Below are 24195 nucleotides of genomic sequence, written 5' to 3'. Positions count from 1 at the left end.
TGCTTCTCAACTTCTCCACTGCAATATTAACTACTAGCATTTTCCACTGAATAAAAACTAAAATTAAGAAAAAACCTGAACTCTCCATCCAAAGTCGGTCTTATTCCCCAGAGGCCCTGCCCCCTTTTTGGAAAGGGTGGGGTAACCTGTTGTGTGCAAAGCCCCCTCTGGAATTTGAGGTAAAGCTAGAGCAGGATTCCCCATCCTGCAAGTCCGACAGTCACTGATTTAACAAATCTCCCTGTGCAAGTATTAGAGGAATCTGAGATGATTACAATTTCTCCAAGAAGTCTGTCTTAACGTATCTCAGCTGCTGTGTTAAAATGAGAGGTTGGCAATTAAACTATAACATAAACACGCAGTGTTAATATTAGAATGAAATAAATATACAATTAGAATCCTTATCTATAAACAGCTTTAACAGTTAACTTGTTAACAGTTAACTTGTTGTGTTTTCAGTTCAGACTGCTTATTCAGCCAGCCTCTTTTTAAATTTGGATTAAAGATGGGAGAAGCTTGGTACCTCTGGGTGTCTCCCCCTCACGTCCCCTTCTCTCATTTCTCTTATTGTTGACATACTGTATGCAATTTGTATGTAACTTGTCATTTATTTTTTAATTTTAGCTATTGTGAGAAATAGATGTTTCAACAACCGGACAGCGCAGACACCTTACTTTTTGTTGACAGGGTGGAAGCCTAATCTAGCTAGAATGAGAAAGTTTGGGTGTGAATGCAATGCTTACAAGCAAGACAAAGGGAAGCTGGATTCTAGGTGTACAAAAGGGGTTTTGGTAGGCTATGATAAGAACAGTCCAGCATACTGGATTTACTTTCCAGAAAGTGCTAAAGTTTAGACAGGTTAAGTTTGTGACCAAAAACTGCAGATAGACCAACACAGACAGATATGACACCTGATGATGATGACATAAGAGAAGAGCAAAGGTAGATATAGAAAAAGTTCAGATGCTAAATTGCAGGAATCAGAAACTGACAGTCAACCAGAAGGTCAGATGCCACCTATTGAAGAGTCTGAAAACTCCCAAGATATCTTCCTAGAACAAGAAACCAGAATATTTAATAAATTCTTCTTTAAATTTCGTGAAGTCCTCCTTCATTTTTTCTTTGAGGTCCCATATTTCTTTTGTGATAGTTATGAGTCCCTCTAACAGCACGCTGATTTATTTGGAGTTGTCCTTTTCTTGGTCCACCTGCTCCATTTCAGACTCTTGATCTTGTTTATTTTTTCTTATATTTCTGTTCACCAGCTTTCTCTGACCTTGTTTCACAAACAAAAAGCAAAAAATATTCATCTCTAAACCTATAAAAAAAAATCTAATCATATTAATCTCTAAAACTAAACCTAATGCGCACCACAGCTGGCGGTGGTGCGAGGTGGTCGTCGTCCGACTGACTGTTTTTAGTTTTGTTTTTGATGTGCTGCACGTTTCTTCACTTTCGCAGCTTAATAGTTAGATCCTATGATGTCATCAAGTACTCGAATTCTACTCGACTTTAATTATGTGAATGTCGAGTTTAAAAATGATGTAGTCGTTCAACCCCTATTTCTGACGTCCATGCTCCAGTGAGATATTGACATTTGGCTCTAAAATGCTTCATTTTTATGCCATAAAAAATCCGTGACTAGACTTGAACATGATGTTGCAAATGACAGAAAACTGTGCTACATTATAAGACAAGATTTGCTGCGTGTTGGAGTTGCATTCGGGCATTAAAAATCCGGCCCTGACCGAGTCCATAGTTTGTTTTTTTCTGAGCCCCACCCAGACCAAACGGATTACCGGTAATTATAGAGGGCCGAACCTTAAATTAAGCTTTTACTGCTTTTGTAAGCAAATCAGTTTGACATGATAATTTTAAAAAGTAAAGAAAGCAAGATATAAGATTTCTTTTTATTAACAAGTCAGGATATTAACATATAAAACAAATAGCTTAAAAAAAATCAACTTTGCAGATAGGCTATTAAACAGATGAACAAAAATATTTTTAGATCAAAATTATTTAGAAAAAATATTAAAAACGGATACTTTAATTTACTGGTAGCTATAATAAAAAAAAAAAGTAATGCGAAATTAAGCTGAGTCACGCCGTTGGCTGACGACGGAGCGATTTAACATTCACTCGCACTACACCACGGAATAGAACTGCGTGCGCATGAAAAATAAATTGAAAAGACCTACATTCCACAACAATGCTTATACTTTAATAAACAAAATATTTATAACAAACAACAGACAACGGGTAAAGACAATGGATGGGCTGAAAGAAAAGCTGGAAACTAATTAGTTTCCGGCTTTTCTTTCAGCACATCCATAACGGGAGTTATGAAGAACAATGAAAATTATCAAAACATATTAATAAGAATTGCACAAACATGAACAAAATAAAAGCAGCTATACAGCCGGCTCAGTTTGCGCCAGGTAGTATGCAGTCATATAATCAGCATCACAGCCTCATTTCTTCGGCTATGAACCTGTGAAATAAAGCTGGAATTAGACCCCCGTTGCCTAAATACAAAATTATAAATATATTTAAAAAATCTGTCAAGAAGTTATTGTGTTCTACTTACACGGTTTTACATGTTGTCAAGAAAAATATTGCGTCCACTGTAGCAGGTTTGAGCGCAGTCCTGATCTGTGCGGCCAGCTGCGCTAAAACTCGCTGCTGCTTTCTGGGATGCAGAGCACAGATCTCGCCAACTTGGCCAGTTTTCGGTACACATTTCAGTTTAGTTTCCAAAATCCCAGCAAATCTCGTTCATCGGCCATAGCATGATGTACAGTGCAACCTGATCATTACTCTGGCTGCTTTTGCAAAAGCATTGTTCTTCTCTATTTGGATGGTGGTGATGTGAACGCGCTCGTCGCTTCAGCTTCTGATGTTGTCGCTTCTTGGGGCTGCAAATTCTGAGAAAGTGTCATTTGAAGCAATTGACAAGAAACTCAGCAGTGTGGTTAGGTTTCACACACACATCTTGTTATAAGATGTGTTGTCTTGTCTTGTTCTGCAAAGGCACAAACTGTTTATACCTCTTTCAGTAAGTATATTTTTTATGTTTAGGATTAAAAGTGAGTTTATATTGCCATTAGTGACTACTTTTTTATGTTTAAGATTAAAGGTTGAAAGTTGAGAAATAATAGAAGTCACTGCCGGATAGGAGGATGTTGCAACACTCCAAGATACGGCTAGGCTAAGCACCTGTCACGAGCTTACAACAGAAAGGAAGCACGCTGTTTAGACAGTCTGGTGCATAAAAACCACAGTCTGGAAAAAAGGAGATAAACTATTGAACAATTGAAAAGTCTTCAAAATGGTTGACAAGTTTTCAAAATGGATGATTAGGTCAGAAACGAGCCAATCACAGACAAGAGATGACTTTAAAAAGACAAGTTAGCAGACGAAGGTCGGTCAGTCATTTCGGGTAGAGATTGAACACGGTCGTCAAGCCCTGAAGACTTTGATCAGATCTGAAGATTGAAGAAGGAAGATTTTGGCTGCAAAAGAGTTGAAAAAAAAAAAAAAAAACAAGAACTGAAGGTGGAAACTTAAAGCAATGAAGAACCGCTCAGCAGCACATGATCACCCTTCAAGAGGACTGACCCCAGGTACCTCTGAACAAGTCTCTGATTGGAATTAATCACATTTGATGACCGTTTTCAACAAAGACTAGGAATTATTCTCCTTTTTCCTGGACAACCAATCTAATCATGGGATATACAGTAGAAACCAGCCTTTATGAACCTTTTTACCCGATTTCAAAATTACAGGATAAATTTTGTGGTTTTTCTTAGGGACAGCACAGTTAGGGCGTAGGCCAATTATAAGAGACTATTATAAGAGATTGGTGCAGCCACACCTACAGGAATTTAGATTTTCACCCGTTTTTTTTTTTTTTTCATTCAATATACTGCATTTTTAGAAATGCATTTGCTTGCACTGTTGCTGGATTTTTGAAAGCTACAAATGTAACCTTATACAAATTTATGATTAAAAACACAAAAGCATGAAAACCAGAGTGTTGGACTTATTTTCCTGATGGCATCTGAATGATACACGCTCATTGCTGAACTTAATCAGAAAGTGTACCTGATTCTGAGATTTTTGAAGGTTTTGATTGGTTACTTAGTTTGATTTTTGAACAGCATCCCAGAATATGGTCAGCTTGTCCTGGCCTAGGAAAATTACCAGGTCATGTACCAATTACGAAATGTCAAATAGAGAAAGAGTGGCCATAATGCAGGTACATTATGGTAAACTTTGGGGTCACTGCTACTTGACTCTAAGAACTGTGAGGTGAAATAGGGGTGCATCCTGCAGATGAAGGTTGTTAGTGCCTGGTTGAATCTTTCTCGAACTCAGCCTAAGAGAGCCTGACCGTAGTATTGTTTGGGTAATACTCAGGGTTTAGGGGGGTCCAATTATCGGTTAGACGAGGGCTGGAGGGGTGCTAAACCCTGAGACGAAGATAGTAATCGCTGCACAATGTGCTACCAGCGCTACTCTCTTTTCTGATTAATTTCTGCACTCTATTTTATTTCCATTCCTCCTCAGTAAACTTACTTCCTCCTCCTGTAAGTAGATTTACACAATTTTATATTGTGCATTTCTTATTTAGTTTTATTTGTACTGTATGATTCGTAAAACCACATCAGAGCCCATTAAAATATGGCCCGGCCCTAAACCGGGTCGGGTTCCGGTTAGAAATGACAGCTCTACTGCGTGTTGCCTCATAATAATTAGACAATTAGTTATACTTGTCTTTTTATTGCATTACTAAAAACAAGTTAGGAATACATCAATCTGTTACTTGAGCTGTGTTGGGTTTTTTTTTTTCACCTAAGGGGTTGTTTGCTGTCTGATGTTGTCCATCACTTTTAACAACATCCAGTTCTTTCCCCATAGTCTTGTCACCAACAACCACAGTATCAGAACCAGAAAAAACTTTGTCATTGCACAGCAGCAAAAAATACATTCCAGTATAGCTGTCCAAAAGGGGTAGACGGAAATGCATGGAATATGAAACTTCGTTTGAAGCGCTGCCCTTAAATATGTGTATCTGGTAGTAAAGGATCAGTTGCAGGGTTAGATTTGTTTTCTAAATGTGAAGCCAAATGAGCTTGAGATACAGCTGCTTTGAACATAGATGAAGTGGAGACAGTTGAGATGCCAGAGACTGACGTTAAAGTATCAGAGACAGGAACTGAGAGAGTGGGTAGAGACAGAGATGTGGAATATGCTTCAGAGGACAGAGAGACAGGCTGAGTCACTGATACTGGTAAAGAGAAGGGCACAGGGATGGCTGAACCGTCTAAGGAAATGACGCTCATTCCTGTGTTGTTAGTGCCTATTATGGGCTGGAACTCCGTCCCTGCTGGAACCTCAGTGTGGACGACAGTGATATCGCCAAGAGCACCATCGTTGACGAGAGCAATGGCTCCATGACTGGTCCAGTCGGATGGGAGAGTGACCGACTCAGTTGGAACCACAGTTGTTTCAGTTTGGGCAGTACCAGCACCATGAGCAGAACTGGTAGCAGGAGTAGAAACAGCAGGAGCAGAAACAGCAGGAGCAGAAACAGCAGGAGCAGTGCTAGCACCACTTGGACTTCCGCTAGTTTTCTTCCATGGTTCTGCTTGTTCTGCATTTTCCTCAGTGGGAGACCTTGGTTTCTTTTCCTCCATATTTCCCTCCACCATCACCAGGTAGGTCCTCCATGGAGCTTCTATGTCATGAACCTGAAATTTGAACAAGTTGGTGTCATTTTAACAACAGTATGATGAATTGATGTGCAATTAGCTAATAATAAACATGCACTAGTATTCACTATGTCAAGCCCTAATGGCATAAATATTGTTCCCTCTTTTAAAGGGGCACTACTTCTACCTCAGTCAAACTTACTCCAGCCATCCATCCATACACACTACCACCTAGGGACAATTTAAAGTTACCAATTAGCCTAACATGCATGTTTTTGGGCTGTGGGAGAAAACTAGAGTATCTGGGGAAAACCCACACATGCACGGAGAGAACATACAAACTCCACCCAGAAAGGCTCCCGGCCAGGATTTGAACTTAGGTGACCTGCTCGCTGAGAGGTGGCAGCTCTACCAACTGTGCCATCGTGCTGCCTAGAGTACAAAATACCGTTCAATGTTATAGTACTAAAGGATGAAGCAGCAACTCACCAAAGTGTGCCTGCGAAAGGTGGACTGGTCAGTAAAAGCTCGTTTACAGAGAGCACACATGAAAGGTTTTTCTCCCGTGTGGATCCGTTGGTGCCGCTGGAGCGCATTGATCTGAGTGAACTGTTTACCACATACTGTACATTTGTACGGACGCTCACCTACAGAACGCGTTTGTTTTATTGTTAACAGGAGGAACTCAATAACTTAAAAGTACATTTAAACATATAAAAGTAAATGTCTTACCTGTATGTATTTTTAAATGCTGGTAGAGGGAGTTCCTCTGAGCAAAGCTTCTTTCACAAGTGTCACACTTAAAAGGCTTGGAGCCAGTGTGGATGTTTAAGTGGTGTTTAAGGTATTCTTTAGACCCAAAACTTTTCCCACAGATGTTACACATGAAGGACTTTAATCCTAAAAGGAAATGCAAAAATAATAAAAAGATTAATGCTTGGTAGACAGCTACCTTCTTATATATTTATTGTTTTGATTGTGCTACAGCAAGAAGAAATGTAACAAATACAATGTTTTACCATCCTCGTCAAAGATTACTGAAATCTCTTTAACCTGAGTGTGTTCTCTTGTGATAGGCCAACTTCTGCTTCTGAGTGAAGCGGGCATCACATTCATTACATGCAAACGGTCTCTCTCCAGTGTGTGTCCTATACAGGATAAAACACAGATATTTAGCTCTCAACTATGTCACTCATCAGGATACACTTAATATATATTATATTAATGTGAAATAAATGTTTACAACTGTTCAAGTGTAAGTAAAAAGTTATTATTTTGTAGTTTGCTGAAAATAAAATATCTTCCAAGAGGTAAAACGATTGCCAATATCTTTCGACTTTCCTCTCACAATACTACCACGTCTTGTTTTATAAAGTCTTTGGGAAAAGGCATAAGAAGAAACATTCAACTTGTTTTACAACAAAGCAGCTAGTTTAAGTGACAAAGAACAGTTTTACCTTAGATGCATATTGAGGGCAGACTTCTGGGTGAATCTGACCTGACACTTGGTGCACTCGTAGGGTTTGATGCCCGTGTGCGTCCTCTCGTGCAATGACAAAGTAGCTTTGGAGCTGAGCGTCTTCCCACAATCAGGGCACACGTATTGCTGTTTTTGTTCATGCACCTGGGACACATTTCTGCTTTAAATTGATCTGAAATCACCCAACAGTATGACTTTGAGAAAATATAAAGGAAGTGCGCAAAGATTTACACCTCACCTGTCTCTTATGTTGGGCAACATCCTTCTTTCGTTTAAAGGTCTTTGCACAAGTGTCACACTCAAAAAGCTTCTCAGTGCTGTGAACGTATTTTACGTGGAGCTTGAGGCTGCTGCGGTGAGCAAACGTCTGCTGGCAGACTTCACAGCAATAGATTACATCTGCTGTCTCTCCATGGCAAGTACTGGCAGAAAGAAGAAGAAAACATTTTCTTTAATTAGGTGTGCCAGTAGGCGTAGAGTTCTTTTGATACTAATTGACAAACGTAAGAAAACCTAGCCCCCTTTGGAGCATAAAGCTAAGGCATCCTTCTCAGTTTGTAAAGATTTAATTACTAAGGCCTTGTTTACACGAAAATGATTTCTGGTGAAAATGGAAGAGTTTTGTTGTGTTTGCACTGTTCATTTACATGAAAATGGCCAATGTTTTCTCTGAGAATGGCACATTTTGAGAACGGGTTCCAGAGTGCAATGGTTCAAAAACGTTCCGGTGTCTTTTGTTGTGTAAACAGAAAAATTAGATATTTTCTGTCAGGGAATCCTGGCGCATGTGCAGTATGACGCAAAACATGATGACTTCCTACAATCCACAGAAGAAGAAACTATCAACAATGGCGAATAGCTGAGTTTTGTTCGTGCTTCTGACTTATAAATCTAACTACGGCTCTCCAACACAGTGCTCATTTTCTACCTCTTTACTTAAATCATCCAAGACGGATCTCATACAGCTCCACTCTGTTACTTAATGCAAAGAAAAAACACGGCTAGGAGGCGCTACTGGATGCGACCTGGGAGGACAAGCCAGTGGTGGGATAACTTTGTAAACAATGTAATTGATGAGAAAGAATGAAGGGAGAACTTTCGTTTGTCGAAGCCATCCATTGTCACTTTGAGTGAGGAACTTCACCCTTACATTGAGGGGTAACGGACAACCATGAAATTGCCGGTTGATGTCTTAAAAAGGTGGCCTGTAAACTTTATTGTTAAAATGACGAGGGAAGAATCCAAAAAACAGCCAACACTTTTGATTTGTCACGAGCTGCTATGTCCGTTACCATCAGAGAAACCTGTAATGCTATCTCTGTTAACCTGGGTCCATAATACCAGTACATCCAATTACCTGAGCCTGAGGTCCAAGCACTGGTCACTAGATTTGAAAATGCCCATGTTATGCTGAAACCACTTTAGTTTGTGATTATTGGTTGTACGCAAGAACAGTGAATACAACTATATGCATATATTAGGAAAATTTCCATGGACAGGAAAAACTAATAAAAATTAAATGAATAAATAAATGAATGAATTAAATGAATAAATAACCAGTAAACCAGTTAAAAAAATAAAAAACCCTCATAACACTTCACAGATGCATCATGTATTGCTCGAACAATTCATTATCATGTAATGCGTGTCTATATAATTGAGTATGGGAGGGGGCAGTGACAGGGAACCACCGGAGATTGTCAAAGTAGCCCGGTCCTTGTGGATCTCCTTCCATTAGCCCAAGAGGTGGATGTGATGGTTGCTGAGGCTGGGTGATATCTCAATATTTTTAAAATATCTACTTAATTTTATTTGGGATATAAATTGACATTATATCGATATAAACAATATAGTTCTACTTGAAAATCCGCTGGCTCTGCTGCTTTCCCCCCCCTTCACTACAAACCCAGCCCCTACCTGCATGTTCTCCAGGTGGAGTAGCTGACTGCAGCACTTAGCAGCCACAATTACTCACAAAATGGTGAGAGAACAAGTCACAGAACTGGTGAGCAGGAAAAAAAAAATGGCTCTGTTATTTGGAGATGATTCAGATTTAATTTGTCAGATGTGCAGCAGAACGACTTCTGTAGACAATGCCAAAAACAAGTCCCGACAAAAATGTTCAAGCACAACAAACCTTTTTCACCATTTAAAACAGCGCTATAAAGTGGAGTATGACGAGTGTGTTACACTTTGTGCTATAGCTCCGGCTGTGAAGCTAAATTCCCCGAGAAAAACTACAGTACAAAACTCTTTTACCTGTGCTGTGCCTTATGAGAGGTGACATGATTTAAACAGTGCTCCCTCGTTCTCCCTCTCTGAATACAAGCAGCCCCTAACTGCTGCAGTTTACACACACTTACTAACATATGCCCCTTTTCCACTGTGATGGCGCGAGCCAAATATGCTCAGTTGACCACGGTTTTGAGTATTTTCCACTACTACTTTGTACCAGTTTCCAAGTCAGCTCTCATGACCTAAAATAAGGTTAAGAGCAGTATAAACCACAGATCTCCAAGTATGTGTTCTGGAAAAGCAAGAAAGGTTTATTTACTGAAACAAATCGAGATAATTCTTAAATCTTATTCCTAGATTCTAAAAAAATAACCAGATCAATAACAATAGCAGTTCTACAACCGAAGGTGAGCGACCGTAAAATATGAGTTTTCCCTGTGAATGACGATCCAACTCCGGCTGCTAAGTTGGGCGAGTCATGGGGTGAAATAAGGGTGTGATTCATAGATGGAGGTCGTTAACGATCTGGGTGAGTCACCTTCAACACAGCCTTAAGCAGAACTAACCTAAGGACACTCTGGGTAATACTCAAGTGCTAGATTCAGTTTGTGATACCCCTTAGAGGAGAGGCTGCAGAGGGGTAAGCCATAATCCAGGTGGTAACTTCACTGGGTAGAAAGACAAGCGGGACTGCCTGGGCATGGGGTAATTTGACGCCACAGGTAGGCTTGCAGGCTTTTGGGTTTTTAGATTGTTTTATGAGGTTTTGTTTAGATTTTATTTTGTCTGGAAGGGCCACACTCGTTGACGCTTTTCTGGATTTGCCGTGACTGGGTGCTGGCTTATTAGACGCTACAGGTGGTTATTAAATTGTTTTTAGAGATTGATTTGATTTAAATGATTGTATTTAGTAATCTGGTGTGTTGTGTTTTTGCAGTTTATCACTGTTACCTGCTGTTTTTCTTAGTTTTTTTTTTTCTTTTGTTAGTCCGCCCAGCTTTTTGATTGTTTTTTTTTTCTCTCTTTAGTGCATGTGATCATATAGAAGATTTTGTAGAATTGGTTCATCAGAGACTTAATTCAATTCAGTTTATTTATATAGCGCCATATCACAACAGAAGTCATCTCAGGGCACTGAACAGAAATATTCATACAGTGAGGAAAATAAGTATTTGAACACCCTGCGACTTTGCAAGTTCTCCCACTTAGCAATCATGGAGGGGTCTGAAATTTTCATCTTATGTGTATGTCTACTGTGAGAGACAATAAAAAAAAAGTCTGGAAATCACAATGTAAGATTTTTTAAATAATGTATTTGTGTGTTACTGCTGTAAATAAGTATTTGAACACCTGTGAAAATCAATGTTAATATTTGGTACAGTAGCCTTTGTTTGCAATTACAGAGGTTAAATGTTTCCTGTAGTTTTTCACCAGGTCCGCACACACTGCAGCAGAGATTTTGGTCCATTCCTCCACACAGATCTTCTCTAGATCAGCCAGGTTTATAATAATAATAATAATAACTTATTTATAATGCACTTTACATTCACAGTGAATCTCAAAGTGCTACAAAGAGTGAACATCAGATAGCAGCAGGATAAAAGCAACCATAAAAGCAACCGAGAGCAAAACAACCAGGAGGATAACGCCTCAGAATGAACACATCAAAAAAACTTAAAATGCACAAAATGCAGATAAAATACTCAAATAAGAACTATGGGTGAATAAAAAAACAAAAGTACAGTGCAATCAATTAAAAAACTGGGTAAAAAGAAAGGTTTTAAGACCCTTTTTAAAACATGTCACGGTCTGTGGAGCCCTCAGATATGAAGGCAGGGCGTTCCACAGCCGAGGGGCAGCGCAGGAGAAAGCCCGGTCTCCTGTTGTGCAAGATCGAGACCTGGGAGTGAGAAGAAGATGTGCATTGGAAGAGCGGAGAGTGCGTGAAGGACAATGAGGGGTGAGAAGTTCTTTTAAATAAGATGGTGCATTACCGTACAAGCATTGGAAGGTGAGCAGATAAATTTTGTAAGTGATCCAGGCAGAAACAGGAAGCCAGTGAAGTGAACGGAGTACAGGGGTGATGTGCTCATGCTTACGCACTCTCATCGGTTTCTGGGCTGTCACTGTCACTGAGAAACACGGAGTTTGAGCTCCCTCCAAAGATTTTCTATAGGGTTTAGGTCTGGAGACTGGCTAGGCCACTCCAGAACCTTGATATGCTTCTTATGGAGCCACTCCTTGGTTCTCTTGGCTGTGTGCTTCAGGTCATTGTCATGTAGAAAGACCCAGCCACGACCCATCTTCAATGCTCTGACTCTCTTCAGGTCATTGACCAGCTCCTCTCGTGTAGTTCTGGGATGATTCCTCACCTTTCTTAGGATCATTGATTCGCCACGAGGTGAGATCTCGCATGGAGCCCCAGTCCGAGGGAGATTGACAGTCATGTTTAGCTTCTTCCATTTTCTAATAATTGCTCCAACAGTTCATCTTTTTTCACCTGTAGCCTTGTGGAGGTCTACAATTTTGTCTCTGGTGTCTTTGGACAGCTCTTTGGTCTTAGCCATGTTAGTAGTTGGAGTCTTACTGATTGTGTGGGGTGGACAGGTGTCTTTATGCAGCTAACCACCTCAAACAGGTGCTTCTAATTTAGAATAATAAGTGGAGTGGAGGTGGACTTTATAGAGGAGGACTAACAGGTCTTTGAGGGCCAGAACTGTTGCTGATTGGCAGGTGTTCAAATACTTATTTGTAGCAGTAACGCACAAAGAAATTAATAAAAAAAATCATACATTGTGATTTCTAGATTTTTTTGTTTTTAGATTATGTCTCTCACAGTGGACATGCACCTAAGATGAACATTTCAAACCCTTCCATGATTTCTAAGTGGGAGAACTTGCAAGGTGTTCAAATGCTCATTTTCCTCACTGTATAAGTTAACAGAAACATTCATATTTTAAAACAATAATTTAACATTATTTATCTGAGGAGCAGACTGCTTTGAGTTTAACTCATCACAGAACTCTCACTCTGAACGTTGAACTAAAGTTAAAAGTTAATTAGCAGCATATATATATTATATAAATTTTATCATTTTAGGAATCTGTATTCTTTTTAATTTACCAGAAACTTCAAAATAAATTCTCATCCTATATATGAAACCCGTTTCCAACTCTTCCATCTACAGTGTTTGGTAAATAACTTAAGTGTCATAACAAAAGTCAAGATATTTTTCATACATCTTTATTGTCAACATTTATACTGAAATGATACATTGATGGAAGGCAACAGCCTCTTTCATCTTTAATGGCACACATTAGACGCTCCAGAGCTGGACATAAACAGACTGTAGGTCTGCTGCAATTATTTGGCCGGAGAATCATCTGAAAAACACACACAGCATGTATTACTAAACCCTATTTAATCGCTACCAGGTGGTAAGGCGAGTTGGAATCTGGACCCGCCTACAGAACCAGTCACAATGGTCACAATGGAAATGTGATGCGTACCAGCTGATCCGAGCTGACCCGATCCGCTCCGTCACAGTGGAAAAGGGTCAATAGTGAAGGAGGTGCAGGACTGCTGCAGTTCACACACGCTTACTAACAGAGTGAAGGCGAAGCAGCTGTGGAGGATTATTATTTAATATATGTAAAAATTTAAAAAAAGGTATAAAACAAACTTTAATATATGTTTATTATTTTTTTAGACATTTATTTTGTAGTTACAGCTGTTAATAAATGTGCCTGTTCGACAACTGGGACAAAGCTTTGACTGGGAAGTATATTTTTGTTAGCACAAGCACAACTTTTTCATTCATTCAACCTTTATTTATACAGGCTAGTCTCATTGAGCCACAAGGACTCATTTACAAGAGAGATCTGTTTCAGACAGAACATATAAAGTACAGACAACAATAACAGTAAACCACAGTCAAAATGTGGTACAAATAGGAGTAGTGTATAAAACAACAAATCAGGGTGCCGTAAAACAGGGTGAAATACTAAAAACAAGAACATATTTGCTTACATTTTTCTATTGACATTATCAAATGTCTTGAAACTTGTCCTTGTACATGAAAATAAATGCCTAAAACAAACTTTAATATATGTAAATAGTTTATTTTGTAGACATTTATTTTGTACAGTCACAGCTGTTGTTAATAAATGTGCCTGTGTGACAAATGGGACAAAGCTTTGAGAAATATATTTTTGTTACTACTTTATGGAAAGAAAAAAATATCGACATATACTGTATATCATATACCAAAATGCCCCCGGCGCTTTCAATAGCTGCCCACTGCACCAACTGTTGGTGGATGGGTTAAATGCAGAGACTAATTTCGTTATTGTATGGAACCATACAGTGATGACAATGTGATGACATTCTTCTTATTATTATTATTATATCGTGATTCATCTTAAAATATCAAGATATTCATTTTGGTCCATATCACCCAGCCCTACTGGGTCATCATTCTGGTAAGGAGACTGAAGCCCTCTTTAATACAATTTGTCATATTTTCCATTGTCTCTGTAAGTTTATCCAGTCTTTCTGTGTTGCGCCTCTCTGACTCCTCCTGGAGGTCCACCATTCTTCTTTTTATTTGGAGGTCTTCCTGTGATGCATCTTTTGAGCTGAGCCTTTATTTTAATCAGCTTCTGTTGTCTAGAGGTTTGCAGCCTGGTCTGAAAAGGTAACACAATTAACACAGTCTGAGAAATCAGAAGGTTCTTTGCAATGCACAATTCACAAAAAGAAGAAACGGGGCTCTGCATATGAAACATATAAAACAGAAATCCTTTTTGCTCAGAAGTGTTACGCTTTTGCCTGGACCAACATAGACTACGAGAATATAATAAACACCAAGTTAATATTAAACAATAATTTGTACTCACTCGAAGCATTTCACTTCGGGACCTCGCAAACGTAGACTCCTCACTTAATTCACACACCGAATGTGGTGTTGAACTGCATGAGTCTGAAAGATGGTTTCCTCTGTGGTGTGGTCAAAATCAGTTGTTTCAACGCTGAATTCCAGGGCGCCGGTAGCCGGTGAACCACCACATGTCCTTCCTTGCACACTCCGACATCCAGAGTCCATAGCACACCTGTACTTTCCCCAGACTGCTTTCAGTTTGGACATCACCTGGGCTTTTGTTATGGCAGTTTTCTCGTGTGGGAAGTCTTTACCATTTGCTCCCCAATTAGCCGGATACTGCTCCAAGTAATCTTTATATATAAATATACGCGTACTTTGACTGGCATGATTCCCAGAAAATGTTCTCTTGGAATTTGGTGGTTTTATAATTCAAAGTCATCCTAAGCAAACCTTCTTTAAATTGAGTTGCAAGAACCAAAGTAAATATTTTATAATCTGTTTTGAGAAGTGTGATCTGTCTTAAATTATTCAAGTTTCTTTTATCTTTTCCTGGTTTGGGTATCAGTGTGACACCTTGTTTCTGGTTTTATTAAACTCTAGTGTTAATATATGCTCAGAACAGGAAGTACAGGCAGTGCCCTTACAAAATAAAATATAAAAATAAAAGTACAAATGAGAACATATCTTAACATGGGATTTTGGATTTCTGGTCACGAGTACCCTCTGGTGTTGGGAAAAAAGTACTACAAAACACACTTGGATTTCAAAAAGGCATGTCAGTCTTTACTTGCTTCATATATTATTGTTTGGTGTATTGAACTTTAAAGACATGAAAGGGATTAATGAGATTGGTACAGAAGGAAAGGCTGACAGTGGGTGCTGCAGAATACATGAAATCGGCAAAAATAAAAACTTTTCAGGTTTTCTCTTTTCAGCACAGCTAATCTGTGATGAATTAGTGTGGCCTGTAATTATACTTCTATTGGGTGACTGCAGTTTAAATTGAGTGAATAAGAAAAGTATGGGGAAGGCCTAGCAAAATTCAAGAAAACGCAGTCTTAAACAGTGTAAATTGCAGCAAACTTACGGTGTTTATAATGGCGTGAAGCGTAAAAAGTGGCATTCAAGGCCCAAAATAAACAACGTAATTTTAGGTGTTTAGAAGGTAGGTGTAAAAAAGCCGCGTTTTGAGTGGATTTACCCCATATTTTACAGCATAATCTGGCATTTTTTGTGTGATAAAATGATGTAAAAGTGTCTTCATGGATTTGAGGGCTTGCCGTACTACCGAACTGAATTGCGTGCACCCCCGCCCCACCCATCTGCACTGACGTAACTCCCAAGTTAGCAGCGCGCTACCTAAAAAGCTAAAGGCAACGTCTTCCCTCACGCTGACCGGCTCAAAAACTGTCGGGACAAACAGCGCTCAGCTCAGATGTGTCTGTGTCCCTCCTGCTATAAAACAGTGCACACCTCAGATGTTCATGCCTTCACAGGGCTTAATTTGTAAACTGATCGATGCTGGAACAGTGGGCAGGCCGTGGGTCCTCTCACAGAAAATTTTGAATAACAGAGATGCCATTTCCTGCATTCTGGTGTATTTTAAGGGGTTGTTATACATCAACATTTACCTACATTTGTAAACACTTAATAAAATTACTATTTTGGAGAAGAACAGCAGGTTGTGTGTGAATTAGAGGTCTGATTCTGTCAGGTGTCCTAAACCCCCTCCTCCTCCCCTCACTTCACGATTCTGAGATGAACTCTTCTCCGCTCTTGCTCCAGTCTCATGGCACCATTTGAAGCACCTGAAGGCTTCACTTCTCTGTTGTCCAACTAAAGACATCCATCCATCCATCCACCCATTTTTTATTAAAGTAAATTGGACTGTCTTTTTGACATTTTGATCGCTGTTGCTATTTTGACAAAATAGCGCCGTTGTTTTGAAACGTGACGTATAATGTGAATAACACGTCAAACATTTCTATCTTTGTATCATTTTTTTTTTTTTTACAGTAAGATTTTATTTATTATGTCTGAAATGTAGCAGGAGTTCAGACACTTGCTGATGTGTGCGCACGCTAGAGCTGGAGACGCTTCTGTGTGTAATGTGCACTGTTGCAGGGCATCTATTTATTCTGTTGAATAAATGATCGTTTCTGTTTTGGGGGTCTGAGCGGAGGGGAGAGGGGGTGTTTTTCAGTGCTCATCCCTGCTGAGTAAGGATAATATTTAGAGAGGAGGAGAAGAGAAGGACTGCGCAGAATCTCTGTGTCATCTGTGGTTATGCGCGTGCTGCGGCTATCCATGCCACAGACTGGGTCCGCTGGGCTAAAGGCAACGTCTCCTCTCGTTGTATTTTTTAAATAAATCATCAAACTAAAAATGCGCAATGACTTTGAACTTTTAGGGGTGGAGCTGCCGGATCCGATCAAAGAGTTGCCGGAATAGAACGGGTCAAAATGAGCGAGTTCCCGAATCTTGTTCCGGCAGGATCTGCCTCAAATTAACCACTGTGCCTTCACCTTTACAACTTGAATATCACAGTAGAATCCGTTGCATGGTGGGATGACATATTTATGTCATGAAATTAGCATATCATGATATAATTTATTTTCCTGGGCAAGTTTTTTTTACTGATATTATCGTGAACAATACGATATGGCCCAGCCCTACTGGGAGTTGAACCAGCGATCTTATGATCACAGAAGATCTCTAACCTCTGCGCCACCACTCCCTCCAACTTAACTCTTGCATAAAACACGTATAAAAAAATGTGCATGTGTGGCAACAAGACATTTCTGCCATTTCAGGAGTTAAGTGACAGTTTGAGACTTACTTTCTGCTCTGCATTTCTGTCTGCCTGATTCCTGGGAGTAAACGACACAGGTGTGTGTCGTGACCATGGTGATCATAATGAGCAGCTTTAACATTGCATTCTCCTCAAATTTCTTACACATTAAAATCACCATATTTTGTCCATTTAAATTATTATTAAAATCCCAAATGACTAAGGAGCTTTACAGAAGGAAATGGCACAAAGTAAATTAATTTCAATTCTGAAAATGAACTTGGCAGCACGGTGGCACAACTGGTAGAGCTGCTGCCTCTCAACGAGCAGGTCCCTGGTTCAAATCCCAGTCCAGGGGCCTTTCTGGGTGGAGTTTGCATGTTCTCTCCGTGCATGCGTGGGTTTTCTCCGGGTACTCCAGTTTCCTCCCACAGATCAAAAACATGCATGTTAGGCTGATTGGTAACTCTAAATTGTCCCTAGGTGTGAGTGAGAGAGTGAATGGTTGTTTGTCTCATTTGTCTCTATGTGGCCCTGTGATGGACTTGCGACCTGTCCAGGGTGTCCCCCGCCCTTCACGCAGTGATTGTTGAACATGGGCACCGGGGACCCCCGTGACAAAAAATGGAATAAGTAGGTAAAAGATAATGGATGGATGAAAATGAACTTCAAACTAGCTGGTTTATTGACCAATTGACTTGGTTGTACAAGACTCATCATGCACACAGCATGGAACTACAAGAATGATCAGTAAGGCCTAGAAACATTACCTGACATGTTTCATGTAGCTTTTCTCATAGTGGAAAGTCCGCATGCACTTGTTACACAGGAACTGGGCCGTGGAGGTTTTTTTTTGTTTCCTCTTAAAAAAGTGTTTTTCTTTTTCCTCCTCCTCCTCCTCTGTGTCCAATATAAACAAGGGGTCAATACTCTGCATCTCATCGTCACTCTTTATCTCATCGTCACATGCCCAGTCATCATCAGATAAAGGCTCCAGCAGTGAGGTCTCTTCCTTTTCTTCCTTTACATTTGGCCGAACTGCGTCTTCAGTCCCGTTCTCACTCTCCTCGATGCTTTTTGTCTCAACTTGTTTTTCACTGTGAAGATTCTCATTCGAAGAGTAACGACGAGGATTATGAACCATTTTACAGCCTTTTGTCTTTTCTCCCTTCTTAGTGCTACCTGAAGCATCTTGAGGTTTGTGTTTTGAGGTACGTGTTCTCTCTCTGGGTTTTTGTGGAACTCCAGTACTTACGGCTTCAGTGCAAATCTCTGATAGACTCTCACAATCCAATATCTGTGCCACTGCTTGGACATCACCGATCTTATCTTGAGTAACTTCGATCTTCCCAGAGTACACAAATTCCAAAAACTTGGAGAAATCATTGGACTGCATGTTTGAGAGTAATAATTTCTCTTTGGTTGCATTCTGGGACAAAAGGATTTTCTTGAAGTAGCCGCTGGATGCAGCAAGTATCACCTGGTGGGCCTGAAACTCCTGAACATCTCCCTGGTAGTCCACCTGCACTGTAACATCACACAACTGTCCTTGGATCCTGAGCTGATGCAGAGAAGTCAGAATGTTTTTATGATGTGAATTTGATGTGAGCTTGTGCACTTGGACCCCCATTGTACTGCTGAGAAAAACACACAGAGAGGACATGTTGGTTAAACAATCCTTTCAAAATAGCTTGAATAGTCAGACAACAAGCACAATAAGGCTACAAGAACCCTGCAGATGTTGGATGCTGTATCACGGTGCACTAAGATTCAAAACTGGCTGTAACTACTGTACCCACCAGTGCACCCTGTATCCACTGTTTAACTGGTCATCATTAACTTCACTAAGACTCTCTCACTGGTACAGTTTCATCTTTAAATCACTTCTTGGTCTGTTGCCTTCATACATCTCCTCCTACATGTCACTGCGTGAGTGCAGCTACAGCGTGCGCTCTCAGGACATTATTACCTGCAGCTAATCAGCTTGGTTCGGATCGACTCGGATTGAACTCACATTAAACTGAGATCAGGCGAGTGGTTTTAAACTGTTTTATTTATTCATTGTTTTCTGCCCCCTGTTGATTTTTGTCGTATTCTATTTATTTTGAGAGTGGAGGGTCCCAGTCTTGTGCGAAACAAATCTCGTGTTGCTACATCGTGGTGGTCCTAGTGAGCTGCTAACTTTCAACGCACACAAAAGCTGAGACCATATCACTGCCGAGAGACTGCCTGTATCAGATCCACATCGCTTGATCACCCTAACTTTAAACATATTCCACAGTGGTCTTTATTTTTCAGGACTTCTGTTTTTTTAATCAGTGTATTGAGATCTGTTGGCTCTTACTAACCTTGGCTCAATATCTAAAAAAGTTAAATCTGGTCCTCTGGACATTCAAAAAATAAATAAATAAAGTTGTAGAAACGTTTCGTCTTTCATCCGAAATACTTCCTCAGTCTGAGGTGCTGTATTCAGCTCAGTCTTATAAATAGCACCTTCTCAGAGTGGATCAACCAGTTTGCTGCTGACAACAAAAACCAGTTGCTCACATGGTCAAGAAGGACCATCAGCCTAAAGATGGATCATTAGCACACTGATGGCTGCTTACTATTCACAGAGGGCTGAGCTGAACACAGCACCTCAGACTAAGGAAGTCTTTCGAATGAAAGACTAAACGTTTCTACAGTTTTGTTTTTTTAAATGTCCAGAGGGCCAGATTTAACTTTTTTAGATTTTTCTACCTGGATTATTGAGCATGCATCAGGAAATCTTGGCTCAATATGGCTCACGGCTTCATTACATGTTTTGCGTGTCAAATGTTTAGCTAAAATTCTGCTTCATTTGAACATAATGCTTTATGTATCAAATGCTCTGATATGTTGGGTCTAGTGGAGAGTCTGATCTGGAGGCTCGACTCTGCTTTTGAAAAACCACTAACTCTCTCCCTTAGAGACAGGGTGAGAAGTTCAGTTATCCCAGAGAGACTCGGAGTAAAACCACTGCTCCTCCACATCGAGAGGAGCCAGTTGAGGTGGTTCGGGCATCTGGTAAAGATGCCCCCCGGACGCCTCCCTAGGGAGGTGCTTCGGGCATGTCCCTGGGAGGAGACCCCGGGAAAGACCCAGGACATGCTGGAGTGACTATGGTTGTTTTCACACCTGATAGTCCGGTAGACTCGGTTCGGTTGGGGACCAATATTCATAATATTTTGTTTACATTTGAGCTGGTGCGTTTGCATTCACACTGCACTGTGCAGTCGAGTTAACCTGTTGAACCAACCTGATCCCCCACTCGCCAGTGGTGGCGCTGCACCAAGAACTACTGAAAGAAATGAAACAAAAACCTCTGAAGACACTTCTTCTTCTGGAAATAAAAACAAAAACGGAGTGGTATCAAGTTTTAGCAGTTTTAGGAGTTATATTTTGTCATTTTTCAAAAATGGACTCAGCATGAGCAGAAGATGACTCCCATCACCCTTTGGAGCACAAGTTAGGAGTCATCAGGACTCTGTATCACAGAGCAGACAGCATCCCCACTAACTCAGGAGCCAGGCAGAAGGAGAAATCCCACACAAGACAGGCTTTGAGCAATGTGGATATCCTAACTGGGCCTTCCTGAAAGCAGAGAAGAAACCCAAACAGGACTCCAGTCAGCCATCAGGTGAAAAGGAGGAACCCAGACCCAGACGTCATTCCATATGTTGAGGCAGTATCAGAGAAACTGAGACGTTTATTTTCTAAACATAACGTCCCAGTGGCTTTTAAACCCCAAAATACATTACGACAAAGACTGGTTCATCCCAAAGATCCAGTCCCCCGGCACAAACAGAGCAATGTTGTGTATGCTGTTCAGTGTCAGGAGGGCTGTGATCAGTCTTACATCGGGGAAACTAAACAGCTACTGGCCAAAAGGATGGCCCAGCACAGAAGATCAACATCATCAGGCCAGCATTCTGCGGTCTACACTCATCTCCAGGCCAGCGGTCACTGTTTCAGGGATGAAGATGTTCACATCCTGGACAGAGAGGAACGATGGTTTGAGAGAGGAGTAAAGGAGGCCATCTTTGTGAAAAGAAATCATCCATCATTAAACAGGGGTGGAGGCCTCCGGGTTCAACTGTCCCCCTCTTACAATGCTGTTATTGCTAGTATCACTCAGCCCTCTGTGAACAGTAAACAGCCATCAGTGTGCTAATGATCCATTGTTAGGCTGATGGTCCTTCTTGACCATGTGAGCAGCTGGTTTTGGTTGTCAGCAGCAAACTGGTTGATCCACTCTGAGAAGATGCTATTTAAGAGACTGAGCTGAAAACAGCACCTCAGACTGAGGAAGTCTCTCGGATGAGAGACGAAACGTTTCTAAAATTTTTTGCTTTTTTTTTTTTTTTTTATGTCCAGAGGACCAGATTGAAATTTTTTGGATTTTTCTGCCTGGATTATTGAGCATGCATCAGGACACGATAAAGTTAGTTTTTCATTGGACATTCCAGCTCCAGTTCAGCACTCCAGGAACATGAGTAGCCCTCAGAGACAGGAAATGTTTGCTGCTCCAAATGATCAATTTGTGAGCCAGCATGTGAAGCCTCAGTGATCTCAGGTCCCCCTGCCTGTTGATATAAGCCACTACCGTGGTGTTGTCGTTCCTGATCAGCACATGGTGCCCTTCCAGGAGGGGAAGGAAGTGTTTTAGTAGCTATGTTTACATGGACATAAGTAACCGGATCAAACGACCGTTCGGAACAAAAGCGCGTCATGTAAACACTCCGTTCGGGTTATTTTTTGTTTATTCAGCATGATCCGAAATAATTTGTGATCAGAACGAAACGGGTGGTTTACGCCGATTCATAATGTGAATGGTGCGCATGTAAACACTTAATCTGTTCATTTTTATCCGATGGTGAAAAACTGACCTGACTGCGCATGTGCGACTTTGCCATTTCCGCCTGGCTAATGCTAATAATATTAGCATGTCGGGGAAGCAACACTGGTCGGTGAGCGACACAACATTTCTACTAGAAACTTTGAAAGAGGTCAAAATGATCTGTATTACCTGTAGCTCAGTCAGGGAATGCAATAACATCTCCACCATCATTAAAACCTGTCGTGGGTCCATTTTGGGTGCTCAGGTTTGTTTACGTTCATCCCGGAAGTAGAACTTTTTCTTCTGTGGTTTTTTTTAAGGAGAGTTTACCACTCTGCATGTCAGTACTGCTGTTCAGAACAAAGCCCGCTGCATGTAAACGCTCGTCATGAACAGATTGTGCCCATGTAAACAATACATTTGAATTATTTAATCTGAAAACATTTCAATCCGGTCAAAGAATGTTGTGCATGTAAACATTGCTAGTGTTAGCTAAATGAGCATTCCTCCTTTGAGAGGGGGTTGTGGGGGGGGGGGGGGGGGGGCTGCAACTTGTAGTCTGTAACCCTTATTATAGTTTTCAGTACCCATTCGGAGTTTGTGCCTTTTTTCCACTTATCTGCATACACTGTCAAGACTGCTGACAGGCCAGTCTGTCAAACGTAAGCTGAGACTGCCCCCTAGTGGCAAACTGGGGAGTTCAACTGGTTCCAGGGGGCATGAGTGTGGACTTGAGGCAGGACTGTTTGATTCGGGAAGAGGTCTCACTCCTTTTGGAAAAGGAAGGACCAAACCCCCAAACGGGTTTATGTTCGTTTTTTTCAACTTTTTTTTAATAAAGAGGCATTTCCTCTCTTTTTGACAGTATTGCTACCTATAAACAGCCACTCTGTGTGGTGCTGTGCTCACCCAGAGCAAAGCGCCCAGCGACCGAGCTTGCACACAGTCTATGGACAGTTTAGCTAGAGAGAGACAGTACCTAGAGAGAGCTGCAGGGAACTTCAGTTTGTTGCGAGAAGAAGTTTTTGATAGGGGTGCACCGATTTATCGGCCCCGATTTCCTTAATTTTGGGAAATCGGCCTATACTTGCATGAGAAACTGATTTTACAGAATTTTTTTTAGTTTTAACGATTGTCTAAACTTCATGGCCAGTTAAAACATGTTTCTATTGTTCTAGGATATTGTTCATGGATATGTTTTTCCAATAAAATAATATTGGAAAATTGAAGGTGCATTGTGACCTTACAACACCTGGCAGTGTCGCTTATAAAACAAAATCGGTATCGGCCAAAATCAGAATCGGCAGGTCAGACTTTTTAGAAATCAGTGATCGGTCAGAAAGCTGCAATCGGTGCACTCTTAGTTTTTGAATAAACTGTCAGTGCAGCTCAGCCCTATATTTAGGGGGAGGGCCACGGGAGGGCCCCGCCCCCTGCGACACTGACAAGCTTATTTCCAGCCAATCCTGGCTGGTGTAATGTAATAGGAGCTTCTGATGAGGTCAAGCTGAGGGTGTTCCCAATGTGACACACGAAACAAATGCTAAGTAAGAAAGAGAACCCTGATTTATGAAAAAGTAAATTATGTAAAATTAGCAAATGCATACAAATTATTAAAAAACAGGTGTGCATCATATGAAGGGTCTTGGAGAGTAGTTTAAGCTAATTTTTCTGTGGGTGGGACAAAAGACAGGAACGTTATTGAGCAAAAACCATGATTTATGAAAAATAAAATTATTTTAAAATTAACAAATGCAGAAAAACGATTAATAAACAGGTGTGCATCATCTCCCGGGTCTTGCAGTGTAGTTTGATCCAAGTTTTGTGTGAGTGGAGCAAATCATGGAAAATATATTATTTTTTTGTTTCTGATGAGTGTTTGCGTTCGATAATTTGTTGACGGTCCCTAAGTGAACCATTGGAGGATGGGCAGACTGGGCGCGGCTGACCGAAATCAGACTGCCTGCATCAGATCGAGGAGAGCAACACATTGCTGAAGCCACGGAGCTCGAATATCCAACGTAAAACTAACTTTACCGTGGTGGATTAACAAGTAAACAGCTCAGTCGAAGGTGAGGGATTGCAAACTTGAGCACAATTTCTCAGCATTTTCTGGTGACTACGTGTCACTGTTTAAGTTATTTGTTTTGTAAACAACATATGGTTATTTCAGTTACAAGGTTACGTAAACGTTTATTTATGTAATGATATAAAATGACTACTCACTGCGACACC

At 40.6% G+C, this 24195-nt stretch overlaps 1 protein-coding gene across 1 annotated transcript in view; it reads right to left on the bottom strand.

The window, feature by feature from the left end:
• Nucleotides 1-5281: 5281 nt before the first annotated feature.
• Nucleotides 5282-24195, bottom strand: part of LOC119417847 (GDNF-inducible zinc finger protein 1-like) — a 20218-nt gene continuing 1304 nt past the window's right edge. Inside the window, exons 2-9 of the mRNA XM_037685102.1 lie at nucleotides 17873-18736; nucleotides 7433-7616; nucleotides 7172-7338; nucleotides 6768-6862; nucleotides 6447-6614; nucleotides 6204-6361; nucleotides 5397-5753; nucleotides 5282-5290 (exon numbers count right to left, since the gene is read on the bottom strand). Coding sequence (XP_037541030.1) covers nucleotides 5282-5290; nucleotides 5397-5753; nucleotides 6204-6361; nucleotides 6447-6614; nucleotides 6768-6862; nucleotides 7172-7338; nucleotides 7433-7616; nucleotides 17873-18732 — 1998 coding nt within the window. The 5' untranslated portion in view covers nucleotides 18733-18736. The remainder of the gene's footprint in view (nucleotides 5291-5396; nucleotides 5754-6203; nucleotides 6362-6446; nucleotides 6615-6767; nucleotides 6863-7171; nucleotides 7339-7432; nucleotides 7617-17872; nucleotides 18737-24195) is intronic.

The sequence above is a fragment of the Nematolebias whitei genome, chromosome 12 (assembly GCF_014905685.2).
Source record: "Nematolebias whitei isolate Nwh7 chromosome 12, NemWhi1, whole genome shotgun sequence".
Taxonomy (NCBI): Eukaryota; Metazoa; Chordata; class Actinopteri; order Cyprinodontiformes; family Rivulidae; genus Nematolebias; species Nematolebias whitei.
Note: the sequence above shows the minus strand (reverse complement) of the source record. Positions and strands in the feature narration are given on the sequence as shown.